This window comes from Balaenoptera acutorostrata, chromosome 18, assembly GCF_949987535.1.
Source record: "Balaenoptera acutorostrata chromosome 18, mBalAcu1.1, whole genome shotgun sequence".
Classification (NCBI taxonomy): Eukaryota; Metazoa; Chordata; class Mammalia; order Artiodactyla; family Balaenopteridae; genus Balaenoptera; species Balaenoptera acutorostrata.
Window position 1 is genome coordinate 81055890 of NC_080081.1, and position 20708 is coordinate 81076597.

A 20708-nucleotide genomic window follows, 5' to 3' on the forward strand; every position below is an offset into this window, starting at 1 on the left:
ATCACGATAAGTCTAGTTAATATCCGTCACCACACAGAGTCACAAAACATTTTTTTCGAGTCAGCTCTACCCACCACCAGAGCCTCCCATCAAGCCTCTTAGATAGCCTCAACCACCAGAGGGCAGACAGCAGAAGCAAGAAGAACTACAATCCTTCAGCCTGTGGAACAAAAACCACATTCGCAGAAAGACAGACAAGATGAAAAGGCAGAGGGCTATATACCAGATGAAGGAACAAGATAAAACCCCAGAAAAACAACTAAATGAAGTGGAGATAGGCAACCTTCCAGAAAAAGAATTCAGAATAATGATAGTGAAGATGATCCAGGACCTTGGAATAAGAATGGAGGCAAAGATCGAGAGGATGCAAGAAATGTTTAACAAAGACCTAGAAGAATTAAAGAACAAACAAACAGAGATGAACAATACAATAACTGAAATGAAAACTACACTAGAAGGAATCAATAGCAGAATAACTGAGGCAGAAGAACAGATAAGTGACTTGGAAGACAGAACGGTCGAATTCACTGCTGCAGAACAGACTAAAGAAAAAACAATGAAAAGAAATGAAGACAGCCTAAGAGACCTCTGGGACAACATTAAACACAACAACATTCGCATTATAGGGGTCCCAGAAGGAGAAGAGAGAGAGAAAGGACCAGAGAAAATATTTGAAGAGATTATAGTCAAAAACTTCCCTAACATGGGAAAGGAAATAGCCACCAAAGTCCAGGAAGCGCAGAGAGTCCCAGGCAGGATAAACCCAAGGAGAAACACGCCGAGACACATATTAATCAAATTGGCAAAAATTAAAGACAAAGAAAAATTATTGAAAGCAGCAAAGGAAGAATGACAAATAACATACAAGGGAACTCCCATAAGGTTAACAGCTGATTTCTCAGCAGAAACTCTACAAGCCAGAAGGGAGTGGCATGATATACTTAAAGGGATGAAAGGGAAGAACTTACAACCAAGATTACTCTACCTGGCAAGGATCTCATTTAGATTTGATGGAGAAATCAAAAGCTTTACAGACAAGCAAAATCTAAGAGAATTCAGCACCACCAAACCAGCTCTACAACAAATGCTAAAGGAACTTCTCTAAGTGGGAAACACAAGAGAAGAAAAGGACCTAGAAAAAGAAACCCAAAACAATTAAGAAAATGGTCAAAGGAACATACATATCGATAATTACCTTAAACATGAATGGATTAAATGCTCCAACCAAAAGACACAGGCTTGCTGAATGGATACAAAAACAAGACCCATATATATGCTGTCTACAAGAGACCCACTTCAGACCTAGGGATACATACAGACTAAAAGTGAGGGGATGGAAAAAGATATTCCATGCAAATGGAAATCAAAAGAAAGCTGGAGTAGCAATACTCATATCAGATAAAATAGACTTTAAAATAAAGAATGTTACAAGAGACAAGGAAGGACACTACATAATGATCAAGGGATCAATCCAAGAAGAAGATATAACAATTGTAAATATATATGCACCCAACATAGGAGCACCTCAATACATAAGGCAACCGCTAACAGCTATAAAAGAGGAAATCGACAGTAACACAATAATAGTGGGGGACTTTAACACCTCACTTACACCAATGGACAGATCATCCAAAATGAAAATAAATTAGGAAACAGAAGCTTTAAATGACACAATAGACCAGATAGATTTAATTGATATTTATAGGACATTCCATCCAAAAACAGCAGATTACACTTTCTTCTCAAGTGCGCACGGAACGTTCTCCAGGATAGATCACATCTTGGGTCACAAATCAAGCCTCAGTAAATTTAAGAAAATTGAAATCATATCAAGCATCTTTTCTGACAACGCTATGAGATTAGAAATGAATTACAGGGAAAAAAACGTAAAAAACACACACACGGAGGCTAAACAATACGTTACTAAATAACCAAGAGATCACTGAAGAAATCAAAGAGGAAATCAAAAAATACCTAGAGACAAATGACAATGAAAACACGACGATCCAAAACCTATGGGATGCAGCAAAAGCAGTTCTAAGAGGGAAGTTTATAGCTATACAAGCCTACCTAAAGAAACAAGAAAAATTTCAAATAAACAATCTAACCTTACACCTAAAGGAACTAGAGAAAGAAGAACAAACAAAACCCAAAGTTAGCAGAAGGAAAGAAATCATAAAGATCAGAGCAGAAATAAATGAAATAGAAACAAAGAAAACAATAGCAAAGACCAATAAAACTAAAAGCTGGTTCTTTGAGAAGATAAACAAAATTGATAAGCCATTAGCCAGACTCATCAAGAAAAAGAGGGAGAGGACTCAAATCAATACAATAAGAAATGAAAAAGGAGAAGTTACAACAGACACTGCAGAAATACAAAGCATCCTAAGAGACTACTACAAGCAACTCTATGCCAATAAAATGGACAACCTGGAAGAAATGGACAAATTCTTGGAAAGGTATAACCTTCCAAGACTGAACCAGGAAGAAACAGAAAATATGAACAGACCAATCACAAGCAATGAAATTGAAACTGTGATTAAAAATCTTCCAACAAACAAAAGTCCAGGACCAGATGGCTTCACAGGTGAATTCTATCAAACAGTTAGAGAAGAGCTAACACCCATCCTTCTCAAACTCTTCCAAAAAGTTGCAGAGGCAGGAACACTCCCAAACTCATTCTATGAGGCCACCATCACCCTGATACCAAAGTCAGACAGAGATACTACCAAAAAAGAAAATTACAGACCAATATCATTGACGAATATAGATGCAAAAATCCTCAACGAAATACTAGCAAACAGAATCCAACAACACATTAAAAGGATCATAAACCACGATCAAGTGGGATTTATCCAGGGATGCAAGGATTCTTCAATATATGCAAATCAATCAATGTGATACACCATATTAACAAATTGAAGAATAAAAACCATATGATCATCTCAGTAGATACAGAAAAAGCTTTTGACAAAATTCAACACCCATTTATGATAAAAACTCTCCAGAAAGTGGGCATAAAGGGAACCTACCTCAACATAATAAAGGCCATATATGACAAACCCACAGCAAACATCATTCTCAATGGTGAAAAACTGAAAGCATTTCCTCTAAGATCAGGAATGAGACAAGGATATCCACTCTCACCACTATTATTCAACATAGTTTTGGAAGTCCTAGCCACGGCAATCAGAGAAGAAAAAGAAATAAAAGGAATACAAATGGGAAAAGAAGAAGTAAAACTGTCACTGTTTGCAGATGACATGATACTATACATAGAGAATCCTGAAGATGCCACCAGAAAACTGCTAGAGCTAATCAATGAATTTGGTAAAGTTGCAGGATACAAAATTAATGCACAGAAATCTCTTGCATTCCTATACACTAATGATGAAAAATCTGAAAGAGAAATTATGGAAACACTCCCATTTACCGCTGCAACAAAAAGAATAAAATACCTAGGAATAAACCTACCTAGGGAGACAAAAGACCTGTATGCAGAAAACTGTAAGACACTGATGAAAGAAATTAAAGATGATACCAACAGATGGAGAGATATACCATGTTCTTGGATTGGAAGAATCAATATTGTGAAAATGACTATACTACCCAAAGCAATCTACAGATTCAACGCAATCCCTATCAAATTACCAATGGCATTTTTTACGGAACTAGAGCAAATCATCTTAAAATTTGTATGGAGACACAAAAGACCCCGAATAGCCAAAGCAGTCTTGAGGGAAAAAAATGGAGCTGGAGGAATCAGACTCCCTGACTTCAGACTATACTACAAAGCTACAGTAATCAAGACAATATGGTACTGGCACAAAAAACAGAAACATAGATCAATGGAACAAGATAGAAAGCCCAGAGATAAACCCACGCACCTATGCTCAACTAATTTATGACAAAGGAGGCAAAGATATACAATGAAGAAAAGACAGTCTCTTCAATAAGTGGTGCTGGGAAAACTGGACAGCTACATGTAAAACAATGAAATTAGAATACTCCCTAACACCATACACAAAAATAAACTCAAAATGGATTTGAGACCTAAATGTACGACCGGACACTATAAAACTCTTAGAGGAAAACATAGGAAGAACACTCTTTGACATAAATCACAGCAAGATCTTTTTTGATCCACCTCCTAGAGTAATGGAAATAAAAACAGAAATAAACAAATGGGACCTAATGAAACTTCAAAGCTTTTGCACAGCAAAGGAAACCAGAAGCAAGACAAAAAGACAACGCTCAGAATGGGAGAAAATATTTGCAAACGAATCAACGGACAATGGATTAATCTCCAAAATATATAAACAGCTCATGCAGCTCAGTATTAAGGAAACAAACCACCCAATCCAAAAATGGGCAGAAGACCTAAATAGACATTTCTCCAAAGAAGACATACAGATGGCCAAGAAGCACATGAAAAGATGCTCAACATCACTAATTATTAAAGAAATGCAAATCAAAACTACAATGAGGTATCACCTCACACCAGTTAGAATGGGCATCATCAGAAAATCTACAAACAACAAATGCTGGAGAGGGTGTGGAGAAAAGGGAACCCTCTTGCACTGTTGGTGGGAATGTAAATTGATACAGCCACTATGGAGAACAATATGGAGGTTCCTTAAAAAACTAAAAATAGAACTACCATATGACCCAGCAATCCCACTACTGGGCATATACCCAGAGAAAACCGTAATTCAAAAAGACACATGCACCCCAATGTTCATTGCAGCACTATTTACAATAGCCAGGTCATGGAAGCAACCTAAATGCCCATCAACAGACGAATGGATAAAGAAGTTGTGGTACATATATACAATGGAATATTACTCAGCCATAAAAAGAAACGAAATTGAGTCATTTGTTGAGATGTGGATGGATCTAGAGACTGTCATACAGAGTAAAGTAAGTCAGAAAGAGAAAAACAAATATCGTATATTAACGCATGTATGTGGAACCTAGAAAAATGGTACAGATGAACCAGTTTGCAAGGCAGAAGTTGAGACACAGATGTAGAGAACAAACGTATGGACACCAAGGGGGGAATACCGTGGTGGGGTGGGGATGGTGGTGTGCTGAATTGGGCGATTGGGATTGACATGTATACACTGATGTGTAATAAATTGATGACTGATTAAAAAAAATTTTTTTTTCATGTGATGAGAACGTTTAACATGTACTCTTTTAGCACCTCTCACATGTACATGATTATTAATTATAGTTGCCATGCTGCACAGCATATCTCCATGAATTATTTATTTTAGAGTTGGAACTTTGTACTTTTTAACGCCCTTCACCCATTTTTCCCATCCTGCCTCTGACAATCACCAATCTGTTCTCTATATCTCAATTTTTGTTGTTTATTTTTTAGATCCCACACAAAGGGAGATCATTAGGTATTTGTCTTTCTCTGTCTGACTTATTTCACTTAGCATAATGCCTTCAAGGTCTATGCCATCCATGTTTTCACAAATCACAAGATTTCCTTTTTTATGACTGAATAACATTCCATTATACACACACACACACACACACACACACAGACACACACACAGCACAATTTCTTTATCCATTCATCCATTAATGGACACTTAGGTTGCTTCCATATTTTGGCTATTGTAAATAATGCTGCAATGAACATGGGGGAGCATATTATCTTTTCAAGTTAGTATTCTTGTTTTCTTTAGATAAACACCCAGACGTGGAATAACTTGGTCATACAGTAGTTCTATTTTTAATTTTCTGAGGATCTTCCATACTGTTTTCCACAGTGGCTGCATCAATTCACTGTATCAACAGCATATGAGAGTTCTCTATGCTCCACATCCTCACCAACGCTTGTTACTGGTTGTCTTTTTGATAACAGCCGTCTAACAGGTATGAGGTGATATCTCACTGTGATTTTGATTTGCATTTCCCTGATGATTAGTGATGTTGAGCATTTCTGCGTGTGCCTGCTGGCCATTTGCATTTCCTCTTTGGAAAAACGTCTATTCAGTTCTTCTGCCCATTTAAAAATCAGGTTGTTTGTTTAATTTTTATTGGGGTATAGGTGATTTACAATGTTGTGTTAGTTTCAGGTTGTTTTTTTGATGTTGAGTCGTATGAGCTGTTTATATTATAAACAGCTGTTTATATTATTTATATTGTATGAGCTGTTGGATATTAATCCCTTATCAGTCAGATTATTTGCAAATATTTTCTCCCCTTCAGTAGATTGTTTTGTCAATGGTTTCCTTCTCTGTGCAAAAGCAGGGTGGGGGGGCTACTCTTCATTGCGGTGCGTGGGCTTCTCATTGTGGTGGCTTCTCTTGTTGCGGAGCACGGGTTCTAGGTAAGTGGGCTTCAGTAGTTGTGGCTTGCAGGCTCAGCAGTTGTGGCTCGCAGGCTCTAGAGCACAGGCTCAGTAGTTGTGGCGCATGGGCTTAGTTGCTCCACGGCACGTGGGATCTTCCCAGACCAGGGCTTGAACCCGTGTACCCTGCATTGGCAGGCAGATTCTTAACCACTGTGCCACCAGGGTAGCCCCTATTTTTACTTTTATTTCCCTTTGTTTTAGGAGACAGATCCAAAATATATTGCTGCAATTTACATCATAGTGTTCTGCCTATGTTTTCCTCTAGGAGTTTTATAGTATCCAGTCTTACATTTAGGTCTATAATCCACTGTGACTTTATTTTTGTATACGGTGTTAGGGAATGTTTTAATTTCATTCTTTTACATGTAGCTCTCCAGTTTTCCCAGCACCACTTACTGAAGAGACTGTCTTTTCTCCAATGTATATTTTTGCCTCCTTTGTCACAGATTGACCTTAATTGGGTTTATTTCTGGGCTTGAGTTTCATGAGTTCTTTATATATTTTGGATATCAACTCCTTGTCAGATATATGATTTAGAAATATTTTCTTCCATTCAGTACGTTGCTTTTTCATTTTGTTGGTTTCCTTTGCTGTGCAGAAGCTTTTTAGTTCAATGTAGTCCACCTTGTTAATTTTCATTTTTGTTGCCTTTGCTTTTGGTGTCACATCCAAAAAATTATCACCAATGCCTATGTATATCAAGGAACTTATTGGCTATGTTTTCTTCTGGAGTTTTATGGCTTCAGGTCTTATGTTCAAGTCTTTATAATCTATTTTGAGTTAATTTTTGTGTACTGTTTAAGACAGTGGTCTACTTTCATTCTTTTGCATGTGGCTGTCCAGTTTTCCCAACACCATTTATTGAAGAGACTGTCCTATCCTTACTGTATATTCTTGGCTTTGTCATAAATTAATTGTTCACATGTGCGTAGGTTTATTTCTAGGCTGTCTATTCTATTCCATTGATCTATGCATCTTTTTTTTATGCCAATATCATACTGTTTTGTAATTTTTTCTTGATAGCCAGACATGTACTGTGTAAAAGGAACTGCTATAAATGGGCCTTCAGTAATGTGGTAGGAAGGTGTGGCGGGAGGGGAAATGTTCTACAGTCTTATGATTACGTCTCCGTCTTTCATTGAGACTATGCTTTCAGACTGTGAACTTCACAAGTGTTTCTCAGTTTTTTGCTCTACTCCCTAAAGTGGGAAAGGATGATATAGTGAGCTGGAGTTGGGTCTTTTTCCAATGTAGAAAGCTAGAGTTAACTGGAATTGGGTAATCTCCTTTCCCCCAGGTTGATTAGGCTCTGATAATACCCCAGATGCTTAGGCCCTGCTTAACTACTGTCTCCTGAGTGCAGGCTTTATTAAGAAAAACAGAATGCTCCAGCATATTTCAAAATGGTTCCTTTTCTCCTTCCCCTGCTGGAAGCATCTCTGATATTTATGTGAGATCCTGGTCAAGCTCTTGGAGATAAATCTCATAGAACTGTGTGGAACCTTCTGATGACTGGGTTCCCTGGAGGTTTTTGCCTCTCAGAGTTGTCCACACTAAATTCCAGCAATTCTTGGGAATTCCCTGGCAGTCCAGTGGTTAAGACTCCAGGCTCTCACTGCCGAGGGCCCGGGTTCAACCCCCGGTTGGGGAACTAAGATCCCACAAGCCATGTGGTGTGGCAAAAAAAAAAAAAATCCAGCAATTCTTCCATTAAAGTTCTGGTCGTCAGTCTGTGCTCCCATGAGCTGTGACTCCCTACATTCACCTCACTCTCTAACTGTTGGGGCAGTGGTTTGCCCTTTGTACTCCCTCTCTTACCGATACAAGAAGAATAACAGATTTTTCAGTTTGTTCAGCTTTTTACTTGCTGTTAGGATGGTGTGGCAACTTCAAAGCTTCTTAAATGTGGAACCAGAAACTAGAAGTCCTCAACAGTCCATTTTTTAAAATGCTTTATTTAATTTTGATAATTCAGTTTCTAAATTGTTTCAAGAATAAGGAATGTCAATAAGTTACTTCTGTTACCCCAATTTAATGAAATTAACATATCACTGTTTAATTGGGCTGTCTTGGCAGTCAGCATTAAAAAAATGAAATAGAATTGAATAAAAAATATCTGAGTACATTACAGGTAGTTTGGGTAAGTACAATTACATGTAATGTCTATTTCTTAATGTGGATCATAGGATAACCTTGAAAGATATCAGGTTAAGGAATGAAAAATTTATTGTGTATACTTGAAGTGCATAGAAAAAAAATAAAAAATGATGATTAAAATATCAAAATACTCTCAAATTTAAAAAACAGAGATATTAGAAAGTATGAAAAAAATATAGTTCACCACTATCTTATTTGGATCCTATATATGTAAAGATTATGAATTATAATAACTTAATGAAAATTGAATTTCAATTTACTTTTATATTAAAAAAGTTATCTGAACAATTCAAATGTATGTGAAAATACTCATTTGCATATAAACACATGAATCTGTTGAGTATCCATATACCTAAATACTAACCCAAAATTTGAAACCATCTTACTTCTATTAAAAACCTATGAAGGGCTTCCCTGGTGGCGCAGTGGTTGAGAATCCACCTGCCAATGCAGGGGACACGGGTTCAATCCCTGGTCTGGGAAGATCCCGCATGCTGCAGAGCAACTAAGCCCCGTGCACTACAACTACTGAGCCTGTGCTCTAGAGCCCACGAGCCACAACTACTGAGCCCGCGTGCTGCACTTACTGAAGCCCACACGCCTAGAGCCTGTGTTCTGCAACAAGAGAAGCCACCACAGTAAGAAGCCACCACAGTAAGAAGCCCGCACACCTCAACAAAGAGTAGTCCCCACTCGCGGCAACTAGAGAAACCCTGTGTGCAGCAACAAAGACCCAACACAGCCAAAAATAAATAAATTAAATAAGTAAAATTTTTTTAAAAACCTATGAAAATAAATAAATGTATATGTATAACTAAATCACTTTGCTGTACACCTGAAGCTAACACAACACTGTAAATCAACTATACTGCAATAAAAATTTTTAAAAATAAAAATAAAAGATACCTTCCAGGAAAAAAAAAAACAACCTTGTAGTCTGTATTCCAGCACAAAAAGCACAAGGCTTAGATCAGAAATTTTGGAATCAGATGCTTAGATATGAATTCCAGTACCACCACCCACTGACATGTTGACCTCGGGGACATCACTGAACATGAGTTTCAATTTTCTTACTGGTAAAATGGGAATAGTAATCTACATCTATGATAGTTGGAAACAAATAAGAAAATACGAACGGGCATATGTGAAAAAAGCTTAGAAACCTGAAGTGCTACGTTATTGTCAGATATCATCATCAAATAGATAATAATCTCCTGTGCAAGTATTAACAAAAGACTTTTCTTCTTAATTTTTCCACCCCTCCTAAAACCAAAATCTTCACAGGCTGAATGTCTCTTGATTTCATTGCTATACTTAAAGTACAATGTAAATGGAGGCATTTTCCATCTATATTTTTATATACACATATTTTCAAAGTACAGTTGACCCTTGAACAACACAGGTTTAAACTATGAGGGTCCACTTACACATGGATTTTTTCAGTAAAAACCTACTACAGCACTACACGATCGACAGCTGATTGAATCCACGACACAGAACCGTGGACATGGAAGAATGATATAAATTATACTCAGGTCGGCTACACAGAGTGTCGGCTCCCCAGCCCTAGTGCTGTTCAAGGGTCAACTGTATGCAGCTCTTTCTGAAGATTTTAGATGAAACTCAAGTACTATTCTTAGTATTCTGGAAAGGGTAAATTAATCTTAATGTGAAAGGTTAAATTAAGGGGTCCCATAAACAAATTTACTAAGGAGATATAGAATATACTGGAAAATAAGTTGTTTTACTTAGCATCATGCACACAAATAAGGCTGCCAATTACAAATAAGTGGCACCATTAAAGTTTCAGTGGTAAAAATCCCTATCTGGAAATATTTCTTTGTTATTCAGGTTAATAAATATACTTGAAAATAAAGAGGAATTCTAATTACAAATAAATATATAATGCATCTAAGTGATTCTCCTACATGAATGAACTCATTAAAAGATGTTTTAATCAAAATTTCATGTATTTGAACTTGAAAGACCTCTTAATGTTATAGCACTTAGCCTTAAGATAGTCACAAAAGAATTTCAGACTCACCCTGATAGTGCCGCCAATGACTTCCATTACTTTGCCTCGATACCACAAAGTATCTGATCCCCTTACTGCACAAGCTTCTCCTTTTCTCCAGAAATAAGGCTCCAAAAGACCAAGGCATTTTAAATTACTTTGAATTTCATTCATCATTTTTATTAGTTCAAATTCTGAAGAAATTATTAAAAATAGAAAGCATTTAGGAAAAATTCCCTACCATTTTCAAATGAAGTCATCATCAAACTTTAGTAACTTCATCACTTAGATAACATTAAAAGGAATTAAAAATCAGTCCCCACATAATAGAGCTTTAATAAAAATCTAATTTAGTCAATAGCTTCATTATATTTCGAAACATACTACTGACTAACAACATGTAAATTATTATTCTGATCTATGGTTACAGACGCAAGCATTATTTTGGAAGTGCAAGAATCATTAAAAGCTCTTTGTTATTTGATGCTTAGATACAGCATCGTGCTGCGGGTATAATATTAAAACTCTAATATTGCTACTTCCTGCTAATTGGCTCATTATTTCCACAGTAAATTTATATGCCCGTAACTGATGCCAGAGAGGGCAAGCTCTGGGGTCAGTTCCTATAACAGTTCTACTACTTTAGTTGCGAGCTCCTGGGCATAAGCCTCAGTCTGTTCCTCTGTAAACTGGGTGTAATAGTGCTAGCCCACATTATCAGTATTGCAGGGGATTGGAAGTAAGGCATCTGGCAACCAGTTCTAGCTATGATTATTTACACACGTCAAGCAAAGTTTCTGGATTAAGTACTGTTGCTAGAGGTCTGAAACACTACTCACTTCTAGAATAGCCAATTACACAGATTTAGTCTGGTTTTCAAATTAAAAAACAGTATTTAGCAGATCAACACGAGACAAAAATTTCAACAAATTCATAGCCCCCATACCCCTATCCATAGGTGGACTTACTATGAAGCTAACGGAGCTTAAGTCCCGTGAAAGCTAGAGCTGCTGTGAGTCATCAAGTGTCCTGGACACACTCAGGTTGTAGAAAGGAACCGTTAGTACATAAGCTAAAGAGATCTCAGGAAGGACCTGAATCTCAAATGGCCCTGACTCTCCAGTCATTTGTTGTGACTTCTTTTCTCACTTTTACACGAATATAAACGTTTGTATTCTTTTTTCTTAGAGAGCCTCCAAACTTGTAAAACTGGAACCTGTCCCCCCATGCTTATCTTAGGCCCAATGTTTTTCCATTCCCAATGTCTCAATAAATGATTTTCATGTGCTAGGCATTGTGCAAAGCACTTTTCATGCATTATTTCATTTAAACCTCACAACAACTCAGAGAAAAAGAGGTTCAGAAGGTTAAATATCTGCCCAAGGAATTTCAATCCATGTGTATTTTACTAGAGATACTCCCTTCCAATTAAAATTCTCCAGTAGTAAAAGCGACCACTTTTACAGAATACTGCATAATGTGAAAGATCTTACCTGATAATTTAGGTACCACAAATATAGTTCCATCATCACCAATGCAGCTGACTACTGCCTCAAATACTTTCTCGTTAGGAATAGCTGGTGGTTTATAGCATCCAGTGGTTCTTGGTTCTAGAATTTTCTCCTTAAATTCAGACACCTTGTGTTCACTGAGAATATCAGCAGCTTTCTTGTCAGGGTCAGCGTTAATTTTAATACACTTAGTAACCACTGACTCTCCTTGTACCAGTGGGATTTCCAGAGACTTCTGGGATAACAAATGGCTGTTATCTAATTTATTAGGTCTGTAACATGTAAAAAAGAATATATCTAACCATGAGCAAATAAAAAAATTCTGGGAAAACAATATAAAAAGAATCCTTCAAATATACTTAAGGATTAGTCTAGTCTAATTAGTCTAGGATATCCTAGTCTAATTTGTTACATAAAAATGAGCATACTTTAAGTTATAATGAAAATTATGTTAAATTATGCATGAGCTTGATGATAATAAAGCAATATAATTTCACTTAAATGCATTAAATTACTATCCCATATTTACATGCTATTCTCTCTTAAAATCTTCTATTAAGTATATCCCAAGTATCATACCATTAACTAGATGTTATTGGGAAATACAACAGCTTCAAGTTGATTCTAATTTAGCCCAAAGACAGATCATACATGTGGCAAGTTATCAACATTCATAAAGTAATACAAAGATAATGAGTCCCTTAAAAAATGTGGTTTTTCCATACTATTCAGATATTAAGTGTTAGTGGTAACATGCTATATTCATTCATAATTGCTTTACTTCCTGTTATTCCCCTCCAATTAAAAAACATGCCTATAAAAAACCCTAGAAGGAAATATTAACATTGTTTATGTTAGAAAAATTATGGCAGATTTTTGTTTCTTCCACTTTCCTGTATTTTCTTTCAAAAGGAAATGAGCACTGATAAGATAACAGCTGCATAATTCCTCAACTAACACTGCTCCCTCATCACCCCCAGCCTTGAGGTAGTAGTTTTAGTGCCAGAAAAGTAGAAAACAACATTAAATTAGTGGCAGATATTGTTAGTTAATATAAACTTGCCCAGCATTTTTCACTTTAACATTTCTTTCAGCGGAGAACTGTGTTAGCCTGAAGTCAGTGAATGCAGGCCTAGATGCAGAGCCTGGCTGCCTGCCAAGGCCCGGGCAGTGAAGTCAGCATCTACCACACCTGGCCAACTACCTCGGGTTCCGTATTATTTCTGATCTCTCATTCTCCTTCCATTTCATCAAGATTGGGGTCCTGATCCAAATAAGGTAAGGTATAATAATCTAAGATAAAAAAAGAGATCTGGCCATGTATGGTAGAAGGTGACCACTTGGAATATCTATCTGCAATTCTAATATACCTCTACCTCTAGAAGGAAAAAGATAAAAAGAGGAAACCAGGGCTACAGTTATATCCTGATCCTTCTCCCCTTGGACCAAAGGTATTTAAACCCCAAATTTAGTATCAGAAAGGATCTTTACATGTAAGTATTGTTCAATTACTTTTTTTGCTACTCATTTGCTACCTATATCACACAAATATATTTTGGTATATACCTACCAGAATTTCCAACATAAAGCTTAAACATTTCTGCCTAAGCAAATGAGGCCAAAGGGTTCAGATCTGGTACCCACCGTGTAATTCTCTTTTCCTTTGGTTTAAAGTGTATTGATAAATGCCAGAGCAAAGGGGAAAGTATAAAGGCAAAAATGTCTAGGGATTTAAACATTTAGCAATTCTGAATGAATTTACTTCTAAGCTGGCTCCTCAGGATTAGGTTATAAATCATTTTTAAGAGCAAACAAGAGGCAATTCAGGTCTGAGCACACACAGATACGAAGATTTACGCAGGCAAATAAGAAGCCTCCATCACAAAATGATGTTTTAAAAAAATAGTCTATACCTTGTTTCTCTCAAAGCCAAACCCTTTTTAATCAAATATTTGGAAACATCAACACACTCTCCTTTGTCATCTCTGCAGAAAATTTTCACAGGTAATGGCCATGTTGTGTTGTTTTCCTGCAGTGATTTAAGAGCAGAGTAAATATGAGACACAAAAACGCAACTTCGTATAAACATTACACTTTTCACAGGTATTCCCTCCACATTTCTCCATGCCAGAAAGAAAAATTCCCAACCAAGTAATTTTGATATCGGAACATATCAGAGAGAAAACAGCATGGAAGACAGTCAACAGAGAAAGACAGTTGTTTTGTGAAGTCTATCAGGAAGACTTCACTGTCCAGGTGAAAAATACCAAGTGGAGGAGAAAAAAGGACAACTGAAAACTTTGTTTTCCATCCCAGATTGGGGAGGGAGGAAAACATCCTCAATTACAAGTTCTCTATTCTCCTGAATTCTTTGTAATTATAGAACTAAAATATATTTTCACAGGTGTGCCTTTTTTCTCCTGTGAAAAGCCAAAGAAAGAACTACAAAACGTATATTCTGTTTTATATGGAATTATAAAAATGGGGGAAGTACACAAAGAAAAAATTAACATGGAAAGAATTACTTACAAGAAAATTCTAATCATTAATGCAATAAAATGTATCAAATTAGAAAAAAGTTAAGGAGACAAGGAATATTTCTTAGTGTTCTGAAAGGACATGTCCTATATACGTATCCTCTTCTCAAATCGGCACTCATACAAACACCTTTTATGATGTACAGTTAATATGATTTCACTAGAAGCCTAACTACCAATTTGTAAAGAATATCAAAGGCTTCAGAACTGCACTCTAGCATACATACCTTCTGGTTTTTAATATGCAAATTATAAACTCAAGAATATTAGTTTAGAAAAGTTTTGATTCACTCATATAATCATTTACAGTACATATCTATTATGAAACAGGAGTTACAGTGTTTTTTATTGGCCAGGTCGTGCGGCTTGCAGGATCTTAGTTCCCTGACCAAGGATAGAACCTGGGCCCTTGGCAGTGAAAGCATGGAGTCCTAACCACTGGACTGCCAGCAAATTCCCAAACAGGTGTGATAACTTGAAGACCAAAAAAAGGTTGCAAAAAAATATCCAAATAGGGAATTCCCTGACGGTCCAGTGGTTAGGACTCCACGCTTCCACTGCAGGGGGCACAGGTTCGATCCCTGGTCGGGGAACTAAGATCCCACATGCCACACAGCCAAAAAAATAATCCAAACAGCTTACTATTATTTTCTCAACAAAATAAATGGTCTTGTAGAAAATGTCAATGAAATAACCAGTACACATCTACTGCACCTGTTCACACACCTGTATGATGATGGTTGCTATGGCTCCAGTGAGGTACAGTGAGAGACAGTCACAGGCTGTCGCTGTCCACTTGTCACTCCCACCAGCTGGTCTAAAACAAAAAATGACAACTTGTTTTATAACAAATAGCATAGGATATAGAAACATAAAAGAACCATCATATACAAATATATTTGAACCAACTACATACGTAGTGAGAAGTCAATTTAAACATGGCTTTGTATTATTCTCACAATTTTCTTCCCCATTTTCATAGCCTTTTTATTCATCCCTCTATTCTAGCTACGGCCCAAGTTACATGCTAAGTTATTTATGTACATCTGTTCTGAAGCTACACTGAGAACTCTTAAAAAAGTAGATGTGTTTTAAGTTTTTTAAAGCTATTATATACACTTTATATATGCTAACTACACTATAAACTCAGAGAGCAGGGATAATGTATTGTGTGTTATGTGTACACACATTTGATTCTTGAACAATGTGGGGGTCAGGGGTGCTGACCCCCCGTGCAGTCAGAAACCTGTGCGTAACTTCACAATCGGCCCTGCATATCTGTAGTTCTGCATCCAGATACAACCAACCACGGACATGTAGTGCCATAGTATGTATTTACCATTTACGTATAAGAGGACCTGTGCAGTTCAAACCTGAGTTAAGGGTCATCTGTATATTATGTGTTGTATGTGTCATGTCCATCACATCTCCAATGCCTAGGACAGTGCCCAGCTCACAGAAGGCACGCCAAAAATATTTAATGGAAATACAAATAGAACAGTCCCTTTGTAATGATGATTTCTCTGCCCAAATATTTTTGGAAGATTTTTTCTGGAATTTAAAGCTAATATGAATTACTACCCATGAATATTAGCCTCAATTATTTTTAGAAAATTTATTTTTAATATTCATGGTAAAAAGTGTTCAATAAATATTTGACAGATCAATGAAGAGCAGAGTATCAACTTCATCATCTATTTTAGTTTGCAAAGTTGAAACTGAGTGACTTTAGATGTTTCTAACCATCAAATCCACCCCCAAAGAATAAAGAATTAGTACCACTAAAGAGATTACAGGTAAATACTGCAGGCTCTGAAGGCTCTCTAGAAATGGCTTCTAGATCTGGAGTTTCATTAGAGCTGCCCCATCCTCTGAGTAAATGACCAACGTGGCCAATCTTTTCACATTAAATGGTTTACGTGAGTGAACTAAAGAAATCAACTGTGTATGCAGTTTGACCAAATAGGATTTAGTAAAACTATTTATTAAGAAGCCCAGTGTTCTTATGAGCTAATAAGAAGCTTATATTATCAGTGACGCCTTGAATTAGTTATCATTTTTTATTTATGATGGTATACAGATAATATCAGCATACACACATCATTAAGGTTTTCCTATGATTTATTAATACACATTTTAAAATATTAACTTTTGAACATCTGAAAGTATTTACAACATTTCAAAAAATCTATGGCATGTATCCATGAAACTGTATGTTTTCAGTTGAGAAAGATAAAAAAGTTCTGGAGATGGACAGTGGTAAAGGTTCCATTACTTAAAGTCATGGAACTGTACACTTAAAAATGATAAATTTTATGTTAATGTATATTTTACCACTATAAAAAGAAATCTATAAAAAAGATTTCTCGGAAGGGTAGCAAACCATAGTGGTTAGAACTCCGGTTCCAGAATCAGAACTTTTATAATCCTAGTTCAACAGTTTGGTGTATTACTCTGGATTATAAAATATTTAACCTCTTGAAGACTCAATTTCCTTATCTTTAAATAATACTTTTTATCTATATAGCTTAAAGGTCTGCTGTGATGATTAAGTAAAATAATGCCTGTTAAGGCAATTAATACAGGGTCTAGACATGCTTAAGGTTAGCTATTATTAGACTCTTGAAACGGTGGTATTCCATTACAGTCCATAAGACATAATTCAAGGTGTCAATAGGAATGCATTCTCTACAAGAGGGGTCCCCAGCCTCCAGGGTGCGGACTGGTCCACGGTCTGTTAGGAACCGGGCCGCACAGCAGGAGGTGAGTGGTGGGCGAGCAAGCAAAGTGTCATCTGCCGCTTCCCATTGCTCGTGTTACCACCTGAACCATCGCTCGCATCACCACCTGAAATATACCCCCCACCCTGTCCATGGAAAAACTGTCTTCCATGAAACCGGTCCCTGGTGCCAAAAAGGTTGGAGACTGCTGCTCTACAATATCGGGTACAATTAAGGGACTGATAGAATTCTGTTCTATCAATGAACAGAGTCTCCACAACAAAGGGTAAAAGGACAGCATCAAGATAGGGAGGAGAGACAGAGACACATTCTCGCCAAGGAAAGACCCACGCCCCAGCTGCAGCGATCCAGAATCAGGAGGGACCACAAAGGAGGTAGGGATCTGAGCTCTACATGAGGCATGCCAACTGATACTGAGCAGGGTCCTGTAGGGTGCCTGGGCACAAAAACTTTGTGTTCCCCATTTTTTTGATTATAGGAACTACCCTTCACTTGGCATCACGACCTCTAAATCCTGTACAGGACAGAGTCCCCAGAACACCTGGCTTTGAAAACCAATAGGGAAAATGACCAGGAAAACTACAGAACTGCAGAGAACATGATGCTGAAAGCTCAGCTTTTCTGTACACAGGTGCTGAACTGAATCTTGGAGACAGAGTTTTTGGTGAAGTAGAAAAGGATAGCTTTATCACTTTGCCAAGCAAAGGGGGAAACAGAGGGCTACTGCCTCGAAAAACTATGTGTTCCAACTTGGAGAGGATACTGAGAAGTTTTATAGTAATGGTTCAGGGCTTTCCTGATGGTGCAGTGGTTAAGAATCCACCTGCCAATGCAGGGGACACAGGTTCGAGCCCTGGTCCAGGAAGATCCCACATGCAGTGGAGCAACTAAGCCCATGCACCACAACTACTAAGCCTGCGCTCTAGAGCCTGCGAGCCACAACTACTGAGCCTGTGTGCCACAACTACTGAAGCCCACACACCTAGAGCCCGTGCTCCGCAACAAGAGAAGCCACAATGAGAAGTCCATGCGCTGCAACGAAGAGTAGCCCCTGCTCGCTGCAACTAGAGAAAAGCCAACATGCAGCAACAAAGACCCAACGCAGCCAAAAAAAAAAAAAAAAACAATCGTTCAAAGAGGGAGTGATCAGCTCATGGACATTCTTCTGATGGGTTGGTAGTGACATAAGTCAGCATCAGCATTATCAACCTTCAGGTTCCAACTGGTCTGAGGTCTACAGGCTTGTGGGCAGCATACCATCATTAATCGTTAACTTCTCCCACCTGGAGGGGGTTTCAGTATCTTCAAAACAGCTCAAAGATATTGTTGTTTATCCACTGATGGGGAACCAGGACCTTGCCCCAAGGCTGCACTATTGTTTCTCTTGACTGTTTTTCCCTGGTCTCGCATCCCCTCCCTTCCCTAATTAACAACTGCTTGAATCTGCCCGTTGGAACTCAGGTCATGGAGGCTGAATGAAAGCTATTTCCTGTAATCAAAGAAATGGGGGACACAGAAAGTCTTTGTGCCCGGGAGCCCCATAGGGCCCTGCTTGGTATTAAACAGAAAAACCTGCTCTTAAAGGGCCTGTGCCCAAACTCACTCAACCTAAAAACAAGTGCAAAAACACCAGATTGAAAAGGGCATGGGCCACACATGAAGAGGACCCACTTACTAAATCTTAAAGCATCTACTGGAGAGGGAGAAACCAGCTGGGATGCCCCCTAGGGACTGAGACACTAGCAGCAGCCTTTTTTGTGATCTCAGGCTACCTTGCTATCACTAGCACTGAAATTCTCCCTCTAACCTGTTAGCACTAACGGGTCTGCCCTGCTGAGAGCCCTGCCCACCTGAGCCTCAGCTGGGCCTCACAGCCACGCGAGCAACAGCCCTGCCCACCAGCACGCCACAGCAGCCGCTGCCCTGCCACAATAGGAGGGCACACAGAGCCCACAGAGGGGACACCCGTTGAGTGCCAGGCTGCGGTGGCCAGGCAAGACTGTACCCCTGAGTCCCACTGAGCATCTCCTAAATAAGGCCACTCTTTCAAGACTGGAAGAGATAGCTGATTTATCTAATACATACGAACAAACAGAGAATTAGGCAAAAAGAGGAGACACAGGAATATGTTCCAACCAAAAAAACAGATTAAAACCTCAGAAAAAGAACTAAACAAAACAGAGATAAGCAATGGACCTGGTAAAGACTGAAAAGTAATCATCATAAAGATGCTCACCAAACGCAGGAGAAGAATGGATGAACACCATGAGAACTTCAACAAAGAGACGGAAAATATAAGAAAGAACCAAACAGAAGTTGTAACTGAATGAAAAATGCACTAGAGGGGTTCAACAGCAGACAGGATGAGGACAAAGAGCGAATCAGCAAGCAGAAGACAAAGCAGTGGAGCTCACCCAGACAGAGCAGCAAAATGCAGAAAAAAAGAAGTGAAGATAACTTACAAAACTTTGGAGACAACAAGTGGAATAAACATTTGCATTATAGGAGTCCTAGAAGATGAAGACAACAAAGAGAGAAAGAAAGGACCAGAAAAATTATTTGAAGAAATAGCGGCTAAAACTTCCCTAATCTGAGGAAGGAAACAGACACCCAGGTCCAGGAAGCCCAAGAGAGTTCTAATAAGATGAACCCAAAGGATCACATCAAGACACACTATAATTAAAATGGAAAAAGTTACGGATAAAGAGAAAATCCTAAAAGCAGCAAGAGAAAAACAACTTGTTATGTACATGGGAATCCCCATGAGGCAATGAGCAGATTTTTCAGCAGCAACTTTAAAGGCCAGAAGGGAGTGGCATGACTATTCAAAGTGCTGAAAGAAAAAAACTTCCAACTAAGAATTCTCTACCCAGCAATGTTTTCATTCAGAATTGAAGGAGAGATTAAGAGTTTCCCAGATAAGCAAAAGTTAAAGGAGTTCATCATCACTAAACCAGCCCTACAAGAAATGTTAAAGGGATTTAAGCTGAAAAGAAATGGCACTAATTAATAATAAGAAAACATACAAAAGTAAAAATCTCACTGAAGATGGTATAATAAAAGTAGTGGATCAATCATTTATAAAGCTAGCATGAAGGTTAAAAGATAAAAGTAGTAAAATTAATCAGAAGAAAGGACACACACAGACTGAGAGTGAAGTTATAAAAAAAGATATTCCATGCAAATGGAAATAAAAAGAAAGCTGGAGTAGCTATACTCAGACAAAAGAGACTTTAAAACAAAGATTGTAATAAAAGACAAAGAAGAGCATTACATAATGATAAAGGAGTCAATCCAGCAAGAAGATGTAACATTTATAAATGTATATGCACCCAACAGAGGAGCACCAAAATATATAAAGCAAACACTGATGGA

General features: G+C 37.8%; 1 protein-coding gene across 1 annotated transcript in view; it reads right to left on the reverse strand.

Moving 5' to 3' along the window:
- The window catches only part of RNF17 (ring finger protein 17), a 123882-nt gene that overhangs the window by 21470 nt on the left and 81704 nt on the right, over positions 1-20708 (reverse strand). The window contains exons 24-27 of the mRNA XM_057532722.1: positions 15319-15409; positions 13969-14084; positions 12038-12327; positions 10575-10738 (exon numbers count right to left, since the gene is read on the reverse strand). Of these exons, the coding sequence (XP_057388705.1) occupies positions 10575-10738; positions 12038-12327; positions 13969-14084; positions 15319-15409 (661 nt within the window). The remainder of the gene's footprint in view (positions 1-10574; positions 10739-12037; positions 12328-13968; positions 14085-15318; positions 15410-20708) is intronic.